This window comes from Zea mays, chromosome 1 (genome assembly GCF_902167145.1).
Source record: "Zea mays cultivar B73 chromosome 1, Zm-B73-REFERENCE-NAM-5.0, whole genome shotgun sequence".
Classification (NCBI taxonomy): domain Eukaryota; kingdom Viridiplantae; phylum Streptophyta; class Magnoliopsida; order Poales; family Poaceae; genus Zea; species Zea mays.
Genome location: NC_050096.1, coordinates 37,417,625 through 37,437,643, shown reverse-complemented (window position 1 = coordinate 37,437,643; position 20,019 = coordinate 37,417,625). Strand labels below are relative to the sequence as shown.

The 20,019-nt window shown below is 44.4% G+C and overlaps 1 protein-coding gene across 1 annotated transcript; it reads left to right on the top strand.

Annotated features, from left to right (window-relative positions):
- Positions 1-14,094: 14,094 nt before the first annotated feature.
- Positions 14,095-19,393, top strand: LOC100272734 (uncharacterized). Its single transcript, NM_001147187.1, has 9 exons — positions 14,095-15,217; positions 15,923-16,007; positions 16,616-16,678; positions 16,823-16,980; positions 17,189-17,264; positions 17,359-17,418; positions 18,399-18,506; positions 18,640-18,900; positions 19,096-19,393. Exons 1-8 carry the CDS (start codon positions 14,190-14,192, stop codon positions 18,862-18,864), a joined length of 1,803 nt encoding a protein of 600 aa, NP_001140659.1. The 5' UTR covers positions 14,095-14,189; the 3' UTR covers positions 18,865-18,900; positions 19,096-19,393.
- The last annotated feature ends 626 nt before the right edge of the window (positions 19,394-20,019 follow it).

Genomic DNA, 20,019 nt, shown 5'->3' with positions numbered 1-20,019 from the left:
TCAAAGCGGCCCGAACCTGTACACAACTGTCCACTGTTTCTCGTGCATCTGGCACGAACCATCGAGCTACAGTCGATAACACCGTCCTACTCCAAAAAGCACCTTGAGGGGCAACCCCGGGTGCGCGGTCGGACCCAAAACACCAACAGGGAGAGAGTTGCCATGAAATGTCTTGGTGTGGCTTGAGGGGAGGTCCTTGCCCCTCTATTTATAGGCAAGGTGGAGGGATTAGGGGGAGGAGGCGAGGATTAGTGGGAGGATGCGTGGATTAGTGGGAGATAAGCATGTATTAGTCGTGTATAAGTGAAATTAGCTTGTAGAGCTCACTGTATGACACCAGAGGCGTACGTATACGTAAGAGCATGAGGAAAATTATGAAGAAAATATTTGTAGGGACTTTAAAAATGATTCTGAAGGTATTTCTCAGGAGGAAAATATTTGGAGAATTATCGGTGGAATATTTGGATAGTATTTCTAGAAAGAACTTGAAGGGGATCACCAGAGAAATATTTGTAGGATATTTCGAGGAGGATTCTGGAGAGAATATAGACCACTATATTTTATTTGTTGATATCAACTCACAAACAAACATTTTGAAACGAAATTTAAAATTCATTTTGAATTTAGAGCGAGTTTGAGAAAATTTCAAGATTTGAATTTTCAGGGTGCTACACCGGGTCGCCTGTCGGTGCTCGCTGCGGGGGCGCGGATGGTCCGCGACTCTGGGCCAGACAGTTCGTGACCTAGCGGCAAGAGCGACTTCTTCCCTGCACGCGGTCCGGACGGTCGCTCTAGGTCGGACGGTCCGCAATGGCACAGGTTCGTCTTCTTCTCCTCGTAGGACCTAGATCCCTTCCTCGTAGACCTTAGGGTGCTCCAGGTCAGCAGGTCACCCGGGGCGTCCCCAGACGACGTAGAGGCGCCTAGGAATTATGAGATCAATTCGAGGAAGAGATCTTGATTGAAGGAGACGAAGTAGATCTTGCCTCTCAGGAAGGGTAAAGATCATAGGGTCGTCTTGGGGTCGGCAGGCCACCCGAGGACGGATCTTGATGACATAGAGTCGAATAGGGGTGGGGGTAGATATGTGGAAGGCTACAACTAGAACTACACTACATCTACTCATAGGGCAGGAAAGGTAATTAAAGTAGATTGAGTTGATTGGAATATGTTCAGGGGTTCTCAATCGGCCGTACCCCTTTATGTTTATAGGGTGAAAGGGAAATAGGGTTTAACCTTTTTCCATAAATGATTTTGGTGGTTGAATGCCCAACACAAATAATTGGACTAACTAATTTGCTCTAGATTATATATTCTACAGATGCCAAAGGTTCAACACAAACCAATAAAAAGATCAAGTTAGGGTTCAAAAGAAAGGAGCAAAAGAAACTGAAGAGAACCCTGGTCTGGCGCACCGGACTGTCCGGTGTGCCACCGGACAGTGTCCGGTGCCCAGGGCCATACGACTTCAAACTTGCCACCTTCGGGTTTCAGAAGAGCCGCTCCGCTATAATTCACCGGACTGTCCGGTGCACCAACGGAGCAATGGCTCCAGTGCAACAGTCGACTGCAACGGACACCTGCAAAAGTGTTATAGTGCGCGGACAGTTCGCACAGAGTCAGAGCAGCCGCCAGAAGGCGCACCGGACAGTGAACATTACCTGTCCGGTGCGGCACAGGACTGTCCGGTGCCACATGAAGACAAAGCTCCAACGGTCGAAACCGTCAGAACCCTAACGGTTGGGTGACGTGGCTGGGACACCGGACACTGAACAGTGGTGCACCGGACTGTCCGGTGCGCCCATCGACAGCAGCCCTCACCAACGGTTGAATTGGTGGTTGGGGGCTATAAATACCCCACAACCACCTCCACTCCAACCATCCAAGCATTCACTACTACTCATCCAATACAAGAGCAAAATACAACACTCCAAGACACAAATCAAAGCCTCCGATCCAATCAAAGTCCACAATTCAACTCTAGTATTTTAGGACTTGTGAGAAGATCGTCTTGTGTTCTTTGTTGCTCTTGTCTCTTGGTTGACTTTCTTCTTTCTCTCATTCTTAATCTCAAAGCCTTGTAAGCGAAGCAAGAGACACCAATTGTGTGGTGGTCCTTGCGGGGTCTAAGTGACCCGGTAAATCAAGGAAGAAAGCTTACTCGGTCTAAGTGACCGTTTGAGAGAGGGAAAGGGTTGAAAGAGACCTGGTCTTTGTGACCACCTCAACGGGGACTAGGTTCTTTGGAACCGAACCTTGGTAAAACAAATCACCGTGTCATCCGCTTTATTTTCTTGATTGATTTGTTTTCCCCTTTCTCCCGGACTTGATATTCGCTCTAACGCTAACCCCGGCTTGTAGTTTGTGGAATAAGTTATAAATTTCAGATTTCGCCTATCCACCCCCCCCTCTAGGCGACTTTCAATTGGTATCAGAGCCCGGTGCTTCATTTGAGTCTAACCACTCGAAGTGATGTCAGGAGATCACGCCATGAGGGAGATCATGACCGGAGGTGACAGGTCCGCAAGCTCGGGAAGAACCCATTCGAGGGAGTATGACCACAAGTATAAGGAGGAATCCTCTTCCTCCATCAAGTCACAACAGAGAGGTGACAAGAAGAAGAAGATGAATAAAGTGGTCTACTACGAGAACGACTCTTCATCACCCTCCGCCTCCGGCTCTGAATCAGCGTCTGCCACTTCTAAGCGCCATGAGCGCAAGAAGTATAGTAAGATGCCCCTCTGCTATCCTCGTATTTCTAAACACACTCCATTACTTTCCGTTCCCCTAGGCAAACCACCATTTTTTGATGGTGAGGATTATTGTATGTGGAGTGATAAAATGAGGCATCATCTAACCTCACTCCACAAAAGCATATGGCATCATCTAACCACGATTCAGACGAGGCCGACCAAATTCGGCACTTTAACTCCCAAGCCACAACTATACCCCTCGCCTCCTTGTGTCGAGAGGAGTATAATAAGGTGCAAGGGTTAACAACGGCCAAAGAAATTTGGGACGTCCTCAAAACGGCGCACGAAGGGGATGAGGTGATCAAGATCACCAAGCGGGAGACGATCGAGGGGGAGCTCGGTCGATTCATCCTCAACCAAGGAGAGGAGCCACAAGCGATATACAACCGGCTCAAGGCCTTGGTGAATCAAGTGCGCAACCTCGGGAGCACAAAATGGGATGACCATGAGATGGTCAATGTTATTCTAAGATCACTTGTTTTTTGCAATCCTACACAAGTTCAATTAATATGTGGTGATCCTAGATATAAGCTAATGTCTCCTAAGGAGGTTACAGGGAAGTTTGTGAGCTTTGAATTGATGATCAAAGGCTCCAAACAAATTGTCAACTTAGAGCAAGGCGACACCTCCACACTCGAGGTGCAACCCGTCGCATTCAAAGCGACGAAGGACAAGAAAGAAGAGTTTACATCAAGTAGGCTCCCCATCGACGCCTCCAAGCTCGACAACGAGGAAATGACGCTCATCATCAAGAGCTTCCGCCAAACCCTCAAACAAAGGAAGGGGAAGGACTACAAACCCCGCTCCAAGAGGGTGTGCTACAAATGTGGTAAGCCCGGTCATTTTATCGCTAAATGTCCTATGTCTAGTGATAGTGACAGGGACAACGACTAGAAGGGGAGGAAGAAGGAAAAGAAGAAGTACTACAAGAAGAAGGGTGGCGATGCCCACGTTTGTCGGGAATGGGACTCCGACATGAGCTCCACCGACTCCTCCTCCGACGAGGACGCCACCAACATCGCTGTCAACAAGGGACTTCTCTTCCCCAACGTCGGCTACAAATGCTTCATGGCAAAGGACGGCAAGAAAAAGAAGGTACAAGCTAGAACCACCCCCAAGTATACTACATCTAGTGATGAGGGTAGTTCTAGTGATGATGAAGATAACTTGCTTAGTCTTTTTTTCCAACCTTAGCATGCAACAAAAAGAAAAATTAAATGAATTAATAGGTGCTATTCATGAGAAGGATGAACTCTTGGATAGCCAAGAGGAATTCCTTATTAAGGAAAATAAGAAGCATGTTAAGGTAAAGAATGCTTATGCTCAGGAAGTAGATAAAAATGAAAATTTGACTAAGGAGCTTAGCATTTGCCATGACACCATTTCCATCCTTAGAGCTGAGAACACTAGTTTAATTGCTAAGGTTGAGAAATCAAATATTTGTCATGATTCAATTGTCAATCTTAAAAATGATAATGCTAGTTTATTTACTAAGATTGATAAATTGAATGAATCAATTGCTAGCCTTAAAATTGAGAATGGTAAATTAATTGCTAAGGCTAAAGACTTGAATGTTTGCAATGTTTCTATTTCCAATCTTAGAAATGAGAATGCCATTTTATATGCTAAGATTGATGAATTAAATGTTTGCAAACCCTCTACATCTACTGTTAGTCATGTTACTATCTGTACTAGATGTAGAGACATTAATGTTGATGCTATTCATGGTCACCTAGCTTTAATTAAAGAACAAAACGAACATATAGCACAACTAACTGCTAAAATCAATGAGCATGAGATAGAAAACGAAAAATTTAAATTTGCTAGAAGCATGCTCTATAGATGGAGATGCCTTAGCATCAAGGATGGCATTGGTTTTCAACAGGGAAGCAATTTCAAACTTAGTGCCCCTAAAAGGTTGTCCAATTTTGTTAAGGTTAAGGCTCCCATGGCTCAGGATAACGAGGGTTACATTTTATATCCTGTTGGTTATCCTGAGCACAAGATTAGGAGAATTCATGCTAGGAAGTTTCATTCTATTTCCCATCATTCTTTTATGTATAAGAATGAGGCATCTAGCTCTAGGCAATCAACCCAAGTTAAATTGCCTAAAAAGAAATCTCCTACTGCATCAAATGAACCTAATGTTTCATTTAAGACTTTTGATGCTTCTTATGTGCTTACTAACAAATCAGGCAAAGTAGTTGCCAAATATGTTGGGGGCAAACACAAGGGCTCCAAGACCTGTGTTTGGATACCCAAGGTGCTTGTTTCTAATGTGAAAGGACCCAAGACCGTTTGGGTACCTAAGAACAAGGCCTAAATTTGTTTTGTAGGTTTATGCATCCGGGGGCTCAAGTTTGATCATTGATAGCGGATGCACAAACCACATGACAGGGGAGAAAAGGATGTTCTCCTCCTATGAGAAAGACAAAGATCCCCAAAGAGCTATCACATTCGGGGATGGAAATCAAGGTTTGGTCAAAGGACTTGGTAAAATTGCTATATCACCTAATCATTCTATTTCCAATGTTTTTCTTGTAGATTCTTTAGATTACAATTTGCTTTCAGTTTCTCAATTATGCAAAATGGGCTAGAACTGTCTTTTTTACGGATATAGGTGTCACTGTCTTTAGAAAGAGTGATGATTTAGTAGCATTTAAGGGAGTATTAGAGGGTCAGCTATACTTAGTTGATTTTAATAGAGCTGAACTCGATACTTGCTTAATTGCTAAGACTAATATGGGTTGGCTTTGGCATCGCCGTCTAGCCCATGTTGGGATGAAGAATCTTCACAAGCTTCTAAAGGGAGAGCACATTTTGGGACTAACCAATGTTCATTTTGAGAAAGACAGGGTTTGTAGTGCATGTCAAGCAGGGAAGCAAGTTGGTACCCATCATCCACACAAGAACATCATGACAACCGACAGGCCGCTTGAACTACTCCACATGGATCTATTCGGCCTGATAGCTTACATAAGCATCAGCGAGAGTAAGTACTATCTGGTAATTGTGGATGATTATTCTCGCTTCACTTGGGTATTCTTTTTTACAAGAAAAATCACAAACCCAAAAGACCTTAAAGGGATCCTTGAGGCGGGCTAAAAATGAGTTCGGATTGAGAATCAAGAAGATAAGAAGCGACAACGGGGCGGAGTTCAAGAACTCACAAATCGAAGGCTTTCTTGAGGATGAAGGCATCAAGCATGAGTTCTCTTCTCCCTACACACCTCAACAAAATGGTGTAGTGGAGAGGAAAAATAGAACTCTATTGGACATGGCGAGGACCATGCTTGATGAGTACAAGACTCCAGACCGGTTTTGGGCTGAGGCGATTAACACCGCATGCTACTCCATCAACCGTCTCTATCTTCACCGAATCCTCAAGAAGACATCATACGAACTCCTTACCGGTAAAAAGCCCAATGTTTCATATTTTAGAGTCTTTGGTAGCAAATGTTTTATTCTTGTTAAAAGAGGTAGAAAATCTAAATTTGCACCTAAGGCTATAGAAGGCTTTTTACTTGGTTATGACTCAAACACAAGAGCATATAGAGTCTTCAACAAATCCACTGGATTAGTTGAGGTTTCTTGTGACATTGTGTTTGATGAGACTAATGGCTCCCAAGTGGAGCAAGTTGATCTTGATGAGCTAGATGATGAAGAGGCTCCATGCGTCACGCTAAGGAACATGTCCATTGGGGATGTGTGTCCAAAGGAATCCGAAGAGCCTTCACAAGCACAAGATCAACCATCATCTTGCAATCAAGCATCTCCACCAACCCAAGATGAGGATCAAGCTCAAAACGATGAAGAAGAAGAAGATCAAGAAGATGAGCAACCTCAAGAGGAGGACAATGATCAAGGGGGAGATGACAATGATCAAGACAAGGAATATGATCAAGGTCCAAGACTGCCACACCCAAGAGTCCATCAGGCGATTCAAAGAGATCACCCCGTGAACTCCATCCTTGGCGACATACATAAGGGAGTAACCACTCGATCTCGAGTCACTCATTTTTGTGAACATTAGTCTTTTGTGTCCTCTATTGAGCCATACGGGGTGAAGGATGCACTAAAAGACTCGGATTGGGTGTTGGCAATGCAAGAGGAGCTCAACAACTTCACAAGGAATGAGGTATGACATTTAGTTCCACGTCCTAATCAAAATGTTGTAGGTACCAAATGGGTATTCCGCAACAAGCAAGATGAGCATGGTGTGGTGACAAGGAACAAAGCCCGACTTGTGGCCAAGGGATATTCACAAGTTGAAGGTTTGGATTTCGGTGAAACCTATGGACCCGTAGCTAGGCTTGAATCAATTCACATATTACTTGCCTATGCTACTTACCATGGCTTCAAGCTTTATCAAATAGACGTGAAAAGTGCCTTCCTCAATGGACCAATCAAGGAAGAGGTCTATGTTGAGCAACCTCCTGGCTTTGAAGATAGTGAGTACCCTAACCATGTGTATAAGCTCTAAAGGCACTTTATGGGCTCAAGCAAGCCCCAAGAGCATGGTATATTGCCTGCGAGATTTTCTTATCACTAATGGCTTCAAAGTCGGTAAAGCCGATCCTACACTCTTTACTAAAACTATTGCAAAAGATTTGTTTGTATGCCAAATTTATGTTGATGATATCATATTTGGGTCTACTAACAAATCTACTTGTGAGTAGTTTAGTAGGATCATGATTCAAAAAGTCGAGATGTCTATGATGGGGGAGTTGAAGTATTTTCTAGGATTTCAAGTCAAGCAACTCCAAGAGGGCACCTTCATCAGCCAAACAAAGTACATACAAGACATACTTACCAAGTTTGGAATGAAGGATGCCAAGCCCATCAAGACACCCATGGGAACTAATGGGCATCTCGACCTCGACACGGGACGAAAATCCGTAGATCAAAAGGTATATCGGTCAATGATAGGATGTTTACTCTATTTATGTGCATCTCGACCGGATATTATGCTTTTCGTATGCATGTGTGCAAGGTTCCAAGACGATCCTAAGGAAGTTCACCTTAGGGTCGTGAAAAGAATCATGAGATACTTAGTTTACACTCCTAAGTTTGGACTTTGGTACCCTAAGGGATCCACTTTTGATTTAATAGGATATTCAGATGCCGATTGGGCAGGGTGCAAAATTGATAGAAAGAGCACATCAGGGACTTGTCAGTTTCTGGGGAGATCCCTGGTGTCTTGGGCTTCAAAGAAACAAAACTCAGTAGCTCTTTCCACCACTGAAGTCGAGTATATTGCTGCAGGCCATTGTTGCGTGCAATTGCTTTTGATGAGGCAAAGACTCAGGGACTATGGCTACAAATTGAGCAAAGTCCCTCTCCTATGTGACAATGAGAGTGCAATCCGCATGGCGGATAATCCCGTTGAACACAGCCGCACTAAGCATATAGACATTCGGTATCACTTTTTGAGGGATCACCAACAAAGGGAGGATATCGAGATTGCTTATGTTAGCACCAAAGAACATTCTTGATTCTCGGAATTTTGATTGAAACATTGCACACATAGCTCATTTATATACCTTTGATCATATCTCTTTCACTTTCGTACAAATGCATAAATCTTATTATTTGTGTACCAAGGCTATGACTAATGTGTTTTTAAGAGTATTTCTACTAAGTCATAGATTGAAAGGGAAATGGAGTCTTCGGCGAAGACAAGGCTTCCACTCCACTCTATCGGTATCATTTACCCTTCGCCATCACTCCACCTCACTCTCTACTTTGGTATAATCTTCACTCATATTTACTTGTACCAATGGGAGAGAAAAGTAAAAGGGCTCTCAAAAGACTCTGTTTTTGGCGATTAATGCCCAAGGGGGAGAAATATCAAGCCCAAAGCAAAAGGACCGCATCACCACCAAATTCAAAATTTTCAAGAATTTTCAAATTGGTAATCTTGTTATCTATTTCAAATTGATATGATATTTCCAATTGGTATATATTAAAACCCTCTTGAAAGCTAAGAGGAGAATTTCATTTAGGGGAAGTTTTGTCTGAGTCAAAGGAAAAGCATTTAAAACAGGGGGAGAAAATTTCAGATCTTGAAAATGCTTCTCGAAATCTTACTCATATACCTTTGACTACTTGCAAAAAGACTTTGAAAAGATTTTCCAAAATAATTTGCAAAAACAAAACAAGTGGTGCAAATGTGGTCCAAAATGTTAATAAAAGAAACCAACCACGCATATCTAGTAAAAGTATATATTGGTTTAATTCCAAGTAACCTATGCACTTACCTTATGCAAACTAGTTCAATTCTGCACTTATATATTTGCTTTGGTTTGTGTTGGCATCAATCACCAAAAAAGGGGAGATTGAAAGGGAAATAGGGTTTAACCTTTTTCCATGAATGATTTTTGTGGTTGAATGCACAACACAAATAATTGGACTAACTAGTTTGCTCTAGATTATATATTCTACAGATGCCAAAGGTTCAACACAAACCAATAAAAAGATCAAGTTAGGGTTCAAAAGAAAGGAGCAAAACAAACCAAAGAGAACTCTGGTCTGGCGCACCGGACAGTGTCTGGTGCCTAGGGCCGTACGACTTCAAACTTGCCACCTTCGGAGAAGAGCCACTTCACTATAATTCACCGGACTGTCCGGTGTGCCACCGGATTGTCCGGTGCACCAACGGAGCAACGACTCTAGCGCAACGGTCGACTGCAACGGACACCTGCAAAAGTGCTACAGTGCGCGGACAGTTCGCACAGAGTCAGAGCAGCTGCCAGAAAGCGCACCGGACAGTGAACAGTACCTGTCCGGTGCGGCACAGGACTGTTCGGTGCCACATGAAGACAAAGCTCCAACGGTCGAAACCGTCAGAACCCTAACGGTTGGGTGACGTGGCTGGGACACCGGACACTGTCCAGTGGCGCACCGGACTGTCCGGTCTGCCTATCGACAGCAACCCTCACCAACGATTGAATTGGTGGTTGGGGGCTATAAATACCCCACAATCACCTCCACTCCAACCATCCAAGCATTCACTACTACTCATTCAATACAAGAGCAAAATACAACACTCCAAGACACAAATCAAAGCCTTCGATCCAATCAAAGTCCACAATTCAATTCTAGTATTTTAGGACTTGTGAGAAGATCATCTTGTGTTCTTTGTTGCTCTTGTCGCTTGGTTGGCTTTCTTCTTTCTCTCATTCTTACTCTCAAAGCCTTGTAAGCGAAGCAAGAGACACCAATTGTGTGGTGGTCCTTGCAGGGTCTAAGTGACCCGGGAAATCAAGGAAAAAAGCTCACTCGGTCTAAGTGACCGTTTGAGAGAGGGAAAGGGTTGAAAGAGACCTGGTCTTTGTGACCACCTCAACGGGGACTAGGTTCTTTGGAACCGAATCTCAGTAAAACAAATCACCGTGTCATCCGCTTTATTTTCTTGATTGATTTGTTTTCCCCTTTCTCCCGGACTTGATATTCGCTCTAACGGTAACCCTGCTTGTAGTTTGTGGAATAAGTTATAAATTTCAGATTTCGCCTATCCACCCCCCTCTAGGCGACTTTCATAGGGGATGAGGTATGGACCTGTTCTAGGAGATACACAACAACTCCCACGTGATTAGATGGATAACCACACACAAGATAAAGATAATCACCGAGTTAATCTAATCGCGGGACATGCGGACTGTCCGGGCCCAAGGTCCGGACCGTCCGCCACTTTTGGTGCTCAACACAGCCATCTACCATAAATTCAATCACATACTCTATTACATCTTGACTGTAAAAATAAAAATGCCTTAGCTTATATCTTTGCTTTGAGCCATTGCATTTTGCTTATCTCCTTACTCTTTTTTATTTTGAGCACTTGTTCGTCCTATATGGTCATCACTATCCTTCTCATAGTTGTCTATCTTCCTCAACCTCTAGTTGTGGATTTAAATTTATATTATTCACAAAACTTTAGAGTAGAGTTTAGTCCATTAGTAATTTCAATTACCAAACCATATAGAGAGCTTTCAATGATGCCATCGTCCATGCGCCTCATGTTCGCCTTGCTACTGCGGTTTCCTTAGTTGCCGACATGCACCAACATGCCCACTCACATCGTTGCGCCTCACAATCAAGGCCACCATGCGGATGAGCGACAACGCCATGACCATAGTCCTCATGCATGTCGACGAGCTCGAGGGATAGAAATACGGGATGACCGATGGTACCAATGGCACCTAGAACGAGAATGGAGGCATGGATGGTGACAATATGAATGGACGCATTGTCACAGACTCCACGTTGAGTGAGTGACACATTTCTCAGTTGTTGTCGCTGGAAACGAGGATAGAGGCATCTTCTAGTTCATGACAGCGGCAAATCCAGCCAAAAATATTGTCGGTAACCTGGATCAGGGGTACCCTATACTACAGTATAAAGACGCTGTACACGTACGACGTCTCTTGGCCGCACGAAGAACGGCACCCGACCCCACCACATGGGCAGGTCTAGGGGCACCGCGCGGCAAAGTAAGATGATGCACCCTAGGATGCATCATTGGGTCCGGACCTCCACGGATGAATACCGGACCCCTGTACGCACAACTCGGATCCACTATTACGATCCGGGACTCCCAAGAAGACATGTCGGGTCCCTCGTATGGGCCCTAGGTCCCTCCGAGTGAAGTCTGGACCACAGCAAGGACCCGGGGCAGGGGGAACCCTGGAATAAGTAAGAGTCCGGTGCTGGCACGTGTCCAGGCCTTACCCTGCGTGCTCGCGCTACCCACGAGGGTGGAGGCCCGCTGCTGCCGCGTGGCTTGTGACCCATGACATAAGCTAACGGGCGGAGCCTGACGTAAGGCCTCTAAAGCTAAGAGGTCTCTGCATTTATTGAGGAGAGGACGCGCCGCCTGCCACCATGCTGACAGAAGATGTGCCCTCTCGACATTTAATGCGTCTAGGCCCGGCCCTGAGGGTAGGCAGGGTATGCCGCCGCTCAGGGCCCCCAAAGTTAGTAGGGCCCCCAGTCCGACCTAAATAGATATATACTCTTATATATATGTATGGTATATATTTATTCTATTCCCAAAATTTCTAGCCGCTGCTCGCTGGTAACCATTGTTAAAGATATTGCAAATGATTTTGGTGTAAATACATCATTTCCAATAAAGCGTAAAGCGGTGAGAAAGAAACAATTTGATGAAAGTAGGTGCCACGAAGAAATTCTAGAAAATGAGAGAGCTTTTCAAGTCAACTATTTTTTGGTATTAGTTGACATGGCGAGCACTTCTTTGAGGACCAGATTTGAAGAACTCTCCATGTTTAGGTATATTTGGATTTTTATTGAGCTCAAGCACACTAAGCTCACTAAATGATAGAGAACTTGAAGAGTTTTGCACTAAATTTGCAAACACTCTCTCTCATGATGGTTCATGTGATGTTGAGTTAAATGATTTGATTTCTAAATTGAATATTCTAAAGTTTACTTTGCCTAACGACACATTATCTGCTGTGGAGATTTTTGAGCATATTAGAGTTGTGGATTGTTATCCTAATGCCTCTATTGCTTATAGAATATTATTTACTGTGTTTGTTACTGTTGCATCTGGTGAAAGAAGCTTCTCAAAATTGAAGTTACTGAATAATTATTTAAGATCAGCAATGAGTCAAGAAAGGTTGAATGGTTTGACGCCTTTATGATCGAGAAGAAGCTATTGAATGATATCGATATCAATAGTATAAGCGATGATTTTGTATCAAAAAATGTTAGAAGAAATTTTATAAGATGAGAAGTGACAAGTAAATTTTTATTATTTCAGCCAATGTTATTTTATAAACAATAATGTGTAATATTCTATATTACAGTAACTTATATACAGTTTCTTTACTGATATGTATTTAGTAGATGTGTAGATGATATATACATATATTTAGTTATATGGGGCCTCTATATAAATTTTTGCTTAGGGCCCCCGAAATGTCAGGACCGGCCCTGAATGCGTCCAGTCCTCTCTGCTGGCAGACGGCGTCAGGGTCATCCTGCAGACGACGCACCTGTCCAGTCTGTTGTCAAAGAGTGCGTCCGTGCCATGCAGCGCACTGTGCTTACCATCCCTTGTGCGAGAAGCTTCCCCTGCACGCCGAGACTGTACAAGATCTCGGGTGTCAGGGCGCAAGAAGATTGCTCCAGCAGGAGATATCAGTGGCTACATCCGCTATGTTCCTGGGCTCACATGTCGGGGCTCAGCACTCTGGTACATGCCCCCTTTAGCTATAAAAGGGGAGGCATGCAACGTTACAAGACAGGCTCACTTAGCCCAAGTGATTCTAGACAACTCAATCTCTCATGCAATACATCACACAGTGGAGTAGGGTATTACGCTCCGGCGGCCCGAACCACTCTAAATCCTTGTGTGTTCTTGTATTCTTCCCATTTTTCAACTAACGAGCAAAACACTTAGGCCCCTCCTCATCTTAGGATTTAGGGCGGGTGCACTCCGCCACCCGGCCGGAGATTTCATCTCCGATAGATGCGTTGTCATAGACTGCACGTTGAGTGAGTGACGCATTTCTCAGTTGTTGTCGCTGGCAACGAGGATAGAGGCATCTTCTAGTTCATGACAGCGGCAAATCCAGCCAAAAATATTGTCGAGATCATCAAGAACAACTTTGCTATATTATATAAACTTTTATGAACTTTAACAATGTTTTGCTAAAGGATTTATAAAATTTATCAGGATCTGCTAACCCCGATAAATTTCTCTAAATTCTCCCCTGTTCATGATAGTGGTCCAAAACTCTAGATCCATCATACATCAAGCAAACACTATAGAAGGTCTCGTTGTGGTTTTGAGGATGGACATATCTGCATTTGGTCCAGCCAAGGCTTCAATAATGGCTTGAAGTATGGCAACAATCAGTTTTGCGAGGATCTCTTTAAGCAAGAAAGTGATAAGGGTATTTTTAAACTTTTTAGGGTCTGTTCGTTTTGCACTCAATTCATGTGGATTGAATGAGATTGGATGAGTTTCAATCTCAAACAAATCAAAATCTTCATAATTTTTTTAATATCATTTAATCCACATGGGACAGGAATAACCGAACAAGCCCTTATGTGGTCTCTTCGTTGCGACAAGTCTGGCACGTGAAACCATATCATTAAATTGGTAAAAAAATAAAGATTTTTCCCGATGATAAAATTGTAGGTGCCATCCTAATAGTGGTTTTATTAGGATCAAATGGCAGAAAGTTAAATATCTCCCATACGCTCGGCCACCTCCACCACCTCACCCACCGAAAAACCCAAAAGCCTCAGCCGCGGCCACTTACAAAAAAAAAAACTTCCCCCCGCTTGCCGCTTGCCGTCTCCCCGCGTCCCCAAGCCGAGCTCTCGGCCTCTCGCTTTCGGTGTTCTCCCCTCGATCCTCGCCCCTGCGTTCTCCAGGGCGCCCATGAGCTGAGGCCGCCACCGATGGGCCCGCCCTTCTCAGCGCAGGACCCCGCGCCGTCGCCGTCGGGCGGCTCCGGCTCCGGATCATCCAGGCGCCGCCTCCGCCGGCTCGACCGCCGCAACGCGTCCAAGAACATCAGCTACAACGCCACCAACTACTGCCAGTACCCGCCGTCCCCGCAGGTCGCCTCCGCGCCGGGGTCCGGGCGGGCCTCGCTCGCCGGCTCCCTTGCCTGCTCCATCGACGTCGTCAACAGCTTTCGCATCGGCGGCAACGGCGACGGGGGCAGGGACCTTCGCTTCCTGTGCGAAAGTCTCGGCCTCTCCGGACCCGACGACTTCGCCATCCCGCTGGCCGACTGGGAGGCGCACAAGGCCGTTCGATCCTCCACCTCCGCTTCGGGCTCCCCCAACTCCGCACGCACCAACCACGACTCCCCTCAGCGGGACTCGCCTTTCTGTCAGGTGGGTGCCGAGGAGCCCGCCCAGGCTGCGGACGCCGACCCGGAGCTACTGGCCGGAACGGGAAGGGACGGCCCAATCGAAGCTCCGGAGCGGCCGGCACGCCTGGATCCGCCGCCCGAGTCCACCTTTCCCGATGTGAGGAGGGCAGTTGGGGAGGGAGGAATCAAGGGGGTGCGCCCGCCGCCGGTGCTCAAGCCGCCGCCTTCGATGGCGCTACCAGCTGTCTGCGGCGTGGGATCCACGTGGGATATCTTGCGGTCCTTCGCGCCGGATGAGAAAGAGGACGCTCCCGCGAGCAGAACTGTCCGTCGTTTTGGACACCGGGCTGCAGAGGAGAAGGATGACGACGAGGATGGGGCGGTATTGTTAATGTTGGACGATCTCAGGCTGGAGGAGTCGTCCGAGGGCTTTACTGGCACTTCTTCACTATCAACAACCAACGATGACGAGACCTCAAGCACCACCACTGAATCCATGTTCTATATCTCACCGAACGGGAGGTTTAGGAGGAGGATCCGGTCATGGAACCGAGGGATGCTCCTGGGTAGTGGCTCGTTTGGGACAGTCTACGAGGGCATCAGCGAGTAAGTGCTCTAAATTTGAAATTCAGTTGCTCTTCCATGCTGTTTAGTTGCTTGGAATAATCAATCTAACTGCTATGCACTGTCCATATACTCCATAGCGTAGTGTAAAGTGCAGCTAGAAGCCTCAACTAATGTGGGTTTCACAAAACTGATTCTATTGCTGATTAGAGCTTACTGGCTCCATTTCTAAATGTTAGACACTAAGCACAATCTTCTAGTAAGTAGCAATTGATTTGATGTAGCCTTCTATAGCTAAACCAACATGATCCTAAGTAATAACTAATAAGCTTTCAGATCTCAACTAAAATCATTCAACTGCAATTCAATGAACCATTTCCTCAATCATACATGGGAGCATGACATCTTAGTGTACCAAAATGTTGCACTCATGACTTCTAGATCAGCAGAGAATATTGGTAATCACTCAAAATTTTCTGTTCGTTTAGAACCTTGGTTCTGTTTAAATTTAGAAATGACTAAATGAGTTTAAGAATTTTTACTTGATTATGTGTATTTTGGTCATAATAATGTGATATTCAGCTCTGGGAACAAGATACCCTGGATGAAGAAATACAACATTTGTCCTTTATTTGTTTTGGCCATTGTGCAATAGGGATGGTTGCCTTCAATATTTAGCCTGCTCTAGTTTTCCCATTGCAAGTCTGAAGTCTCTTACACGTTTTTCTGCTATTGTGTCATTATTAGTGAGGGTGTCTTCTTTGCTGTCAAAGAAGTGAACTTATTTGATAAAGGGAGCAATGCGAAGCAGTGTATCTTTCAGCTTGAGCAGGTTTGTTTCACTATATTTTTCTTGATAATACGAGAGATATAATCTATTACTGGCAGTTTCCCATCATATCATCAGTTACATCTGCTATGTTCTTCAAGTTAAATGGCACAGTTCGTGATAGGTTGAAAGGTTATTTATGTCAGGTACATCTGTACATGTGGGCCATCTCGTAGGCCTTCTCATGCAGATCATACAGGAATTGAGACTTAAGACTTAAGAGGAAATTGTTCTTTCGCAACACAACCACCTCATAAGTTAAAATTTGATATTATAAGACAATTTGTGCATCATTATACAAGTTGTTGCTGCCTTTTAACTCACACTTTCTTCTTTCTTACACTCCATGCACAAATTAAGGGATTTTGGAATTACTATATATAACTTAGAAGAGATGCCATTGTATGGGCTGTCAATTTGTCTCAAGATTACATGGCATGATGGCAATGCATGAGACCGCCTATAAGATAACGCCAATGTTTTTGGCTTCCACTGTGATTTTCTGAGATTTGATCCCTCGGCCTGTGTGCTGTTAGCCTTAAGATGTCTTCGCTAGCAAACTATGCTCACTTTCCTCAAAAGAACATATCTGATCTCTTTAATCTTTCCAGGAAATTGCACTTCTGAGCCAGTTTGAGCATGAGAATATAGTGCAGTACTATGGAACAGACAAAGTAAGTAGCTTCAGTTTATCATGCTGTTGGTATAATATGCATGTCGTATGAACAGAAATTCATTGTTTTCTTCATACCCCCTCTATGCATCATGCATGCTTAGGCTATTAGATTGATGGCCCTCCAACTGTGTTGCTATTGCAGGAAGATTCAAAACTTTACATCTTCCTTGAATTACTGACCCAAGGATCCCTTGCATTACTGTATCAGAGGTATCGCCTGCGAGATACTCATGTCTCTGCATATACAAGACAGATCCTTAATGGGTTGATTTACCTCCATGAAAAGAACATTGTTCATAGGTAATGAAATTAGTTTCTTATACTTATAATGGTATCATTCAGTTTGAGATATGGGCAATTATATGCCTATTAGTTTAAATGGAGCCGTACAAAGTAATGCCCAATACCTGTATTTTCCACATTGATATGACAAGTACTGCAGAATTATATCAACGTACTACTGTATATGCATATGTTCTGAACTATGGTTTGAATTGTGATATTGCAGAGACATTAAATGCGCAAATATTCTGGTGCATGCCAATGGATCTGTGAAACTTGCAGATTTTGGACTCGCTAAGGAGGTCGATTGCATGCTGCAAATTTGACCCTTTTTTGGTTCAATTTACCTGCTACCACTTTCTCTGATACAAAACTCTTTTATGAATTCCCTTTCAGATCACCAAATTCAATGCAGTTAAATCATGCAAAGGAACTGTTTATTGGATGGCACCTGAGGTAACCACCAATCCACCATGAACTCTGATTTGAGATTAGAACATTCTTGCATTTTGTTTGCCTTATGTTTACCTTCAGTGATTTGTCTAGAATATTCATCTTGAAGTAATAGACTTAAATTTTTGAAATATGCGAAAGAGCCTCTAGCTGAGTTGGTTAAGTGGTCTGAGTTTCACTCCTTAGGTTTTGAGTTCGAATCCTAGTGGGAGCGAATTTCAGTGGGAGCGAATTTCAGGCTGAGGTTAAAAAAGGTCACTCGCTGCGCTGGTTCTCCTGGTTGTGTGCACATGAGATGGATTGACCTATGGGGCGTGGATCCTTGTGTAGGGGCTGGGAGGGCTCAAAGCGGGTAAAGATCCGGTCTATAAGGGGTGGACCTTCATGTTGCACAGGGGACAACTTTCGTGACCTTTTTCGGTCGGAGCTCCGATTGAGCTTCTTCTTAATAGTAGTGCCCTATGCCCCTACCTCACTGTTGTTATTACAGATCTATCAAATATTTGGTGCAGTCTAATCAGAGTTTATTCTTAAAAAAACTCGGCTGGGGAGGGAAAGACCGTCCTTCCGGTATTATATTAAGAAGAGACCGAAACATGGTCTCGGCCAAGAAAAATCCCCGAACCCTACCCCCATCACTAGCGGGCCATCACCGCCCACTGCCCCACTCTACAACGGCCTAGCCGGAAGGTGGCGCGTAGGACGTAACCCGGAAGCGGGCGGGGCACAACGAGGGGATTTTTTTAACCAAGTCCGAAATTCGACCTCGAGGGGGATCGAACCTGAGACCTGGAGGTGCTACTCGGAAGTAGCTGAATTGATATTTAGCGTCATTAAGTGATGATTCATTGGTTTGACATAGGTATTGTTTCATGTGAACTTAATGTGGTGGCGATAATCATGGTTGATGGATGACAACATATATGATTTGGATTACACTTTAAGGTCATTCTAGATGAAAGCACTAAAATCTAAATTTTCAGGTTGTCAATCCAAAGAAGACGTATGGACCTGCAGCTGACATATGGAGTCTTGGTTGCACTGTCCTAGAGATGTTGACGCGCCAAATACCCTATCCTGGCCTCGAATGGGTGAGAGCATTTAGTACTGACTTATGGAAATTCGAGTTGCTGTTTTCGAATTATGAGTGTACCCATATCACATGATTTTCTGAACTATTGATACATGCTTTTAAACCCATTCTTCATGCTACTTGTTATGCAGACACAAGCTCTATACAGGATTGGTAAGGGGGAATCGCCAGCAATTCCAAGTTCTCTTTCGAAGGATGCTCGTGATTTTATAAGTCAGTGCGTAAAACCCAATCCAGAAGACAGACCATCAGCAATCAAACTGTTGGAGCATCCATTTGTAAACAAGCCAATAAGATCAGTATGGTCTTTGAGGACATCTTCACGCTCGAATTCATCTACACGTGGCATCAATTAATGGGTCGTTGATCATCTATTGGACATTGGAAGAATGGTAAGCTAACCTTGTACCTTTTTTTTGTGTCAAACTCACGCTAAGATTTTAGTGTCAAGTTGGATGGTATAAACCTTGTGGCTGGTCTTCCAGTCGTCAGCTTCTCAGCTGCGGCTCACTAGGGTGCCACTTGTTGCTTTTATAAGTGCGTGGTTAATCTGACAATTTGACTTCCTTTGCTTGTTTGACGTACAGATGTTGGTCCGCGCAAATCATGCGGACCTGGCCGAAAGGGAGGGTTGTTTTGCCCGGAGCTAGTATTGTCAACGCTCAGCAGCATTGTCGTCAACCTCTTAGTGTTTCATTAGTTGATTCTTTGGCATACGTTCGCGAGGAAGATGTCCTCGTTGAGCCGCCGGCTAATATTCATATTCTTCTGCCTGGATAGGGAATAGTGAACGTGCATTTGAGTGCATGAGTTGTAGAGTGAGAACGGGCTGTGTAAAACAGACTGTCCTGATGCCAATGATATGGAAAAAAGAAAGAAAGAAAGAAAAAGTTCAAAGCTTTGGAACTGTCAACGACAGTTGTTGGATTGGGATTGCTGTCTGCTTTTGTGCCAAGACAGGAGGCATACGGCTATGTGCCTATGTTATCCTTTTCTTTTTCAATCAACGGAACTTCCTAGAGAACTCATCGATTGGTGCCGTTCTCCATTTGGCATGCGAGGCCATATCGCTTTCTGCCCGCCGGAGGGGAGGATTCCTTTCTCTCACGCGTTGTTACTTGACTTTGGCGTGTGTAGCTCCACTATTCAACCAAGAAACTGCATTCATCGTTGTATGTTTATTAAGACTGTCTGCGGCGGTTTATCGTAAATTTTTCTCCTATTTTTCTCTTTTTCGCAGCGATTATCTCTAAATTATCTACATACACCGTAGCAGTGCCCTCTACATGTCCCCCTAACCGAGGCGACACCCTAGATTCAAGGGGGTCTAGGGGGGAGAGAGTGCCTCCCCCCCTAAACGAGGGCCATATAGGGGGGCACCTTTGTAGCTTTAGGGCGACAATATTGCCCCTATATTTAGGAGAGGGGGTATCGATGCGAACGGTCTAAGATTCTTGTAGCTCTGCCTCTTGCTAACTAAACAAAGAGACAAATCTCGTCGGTCCAAGAAT

Coding starts and splice junctions, on each gene's coding strand:
- LOC100272734 (NM_001147187.1), top strand. CDS start 14,190: ATGGGCCCGCCCTTCTCAGCGCAGGACCCCGCGCCGTCGCCGTCGGGC. Junction 16,981..17,188: donor GAAAAGAACATTGTTCATAG/GTAATGAAATTA, acceptor GTGATATTGCAG/AGACATTAAATGCGCAAATA. Junction 18,507..18,639: donor CCTATCCTGGCCTCGAATGG/GTGAGAGCATTT, acceptor CTTGTTATGCAG/ACACAAGCTCTATACAGGAT.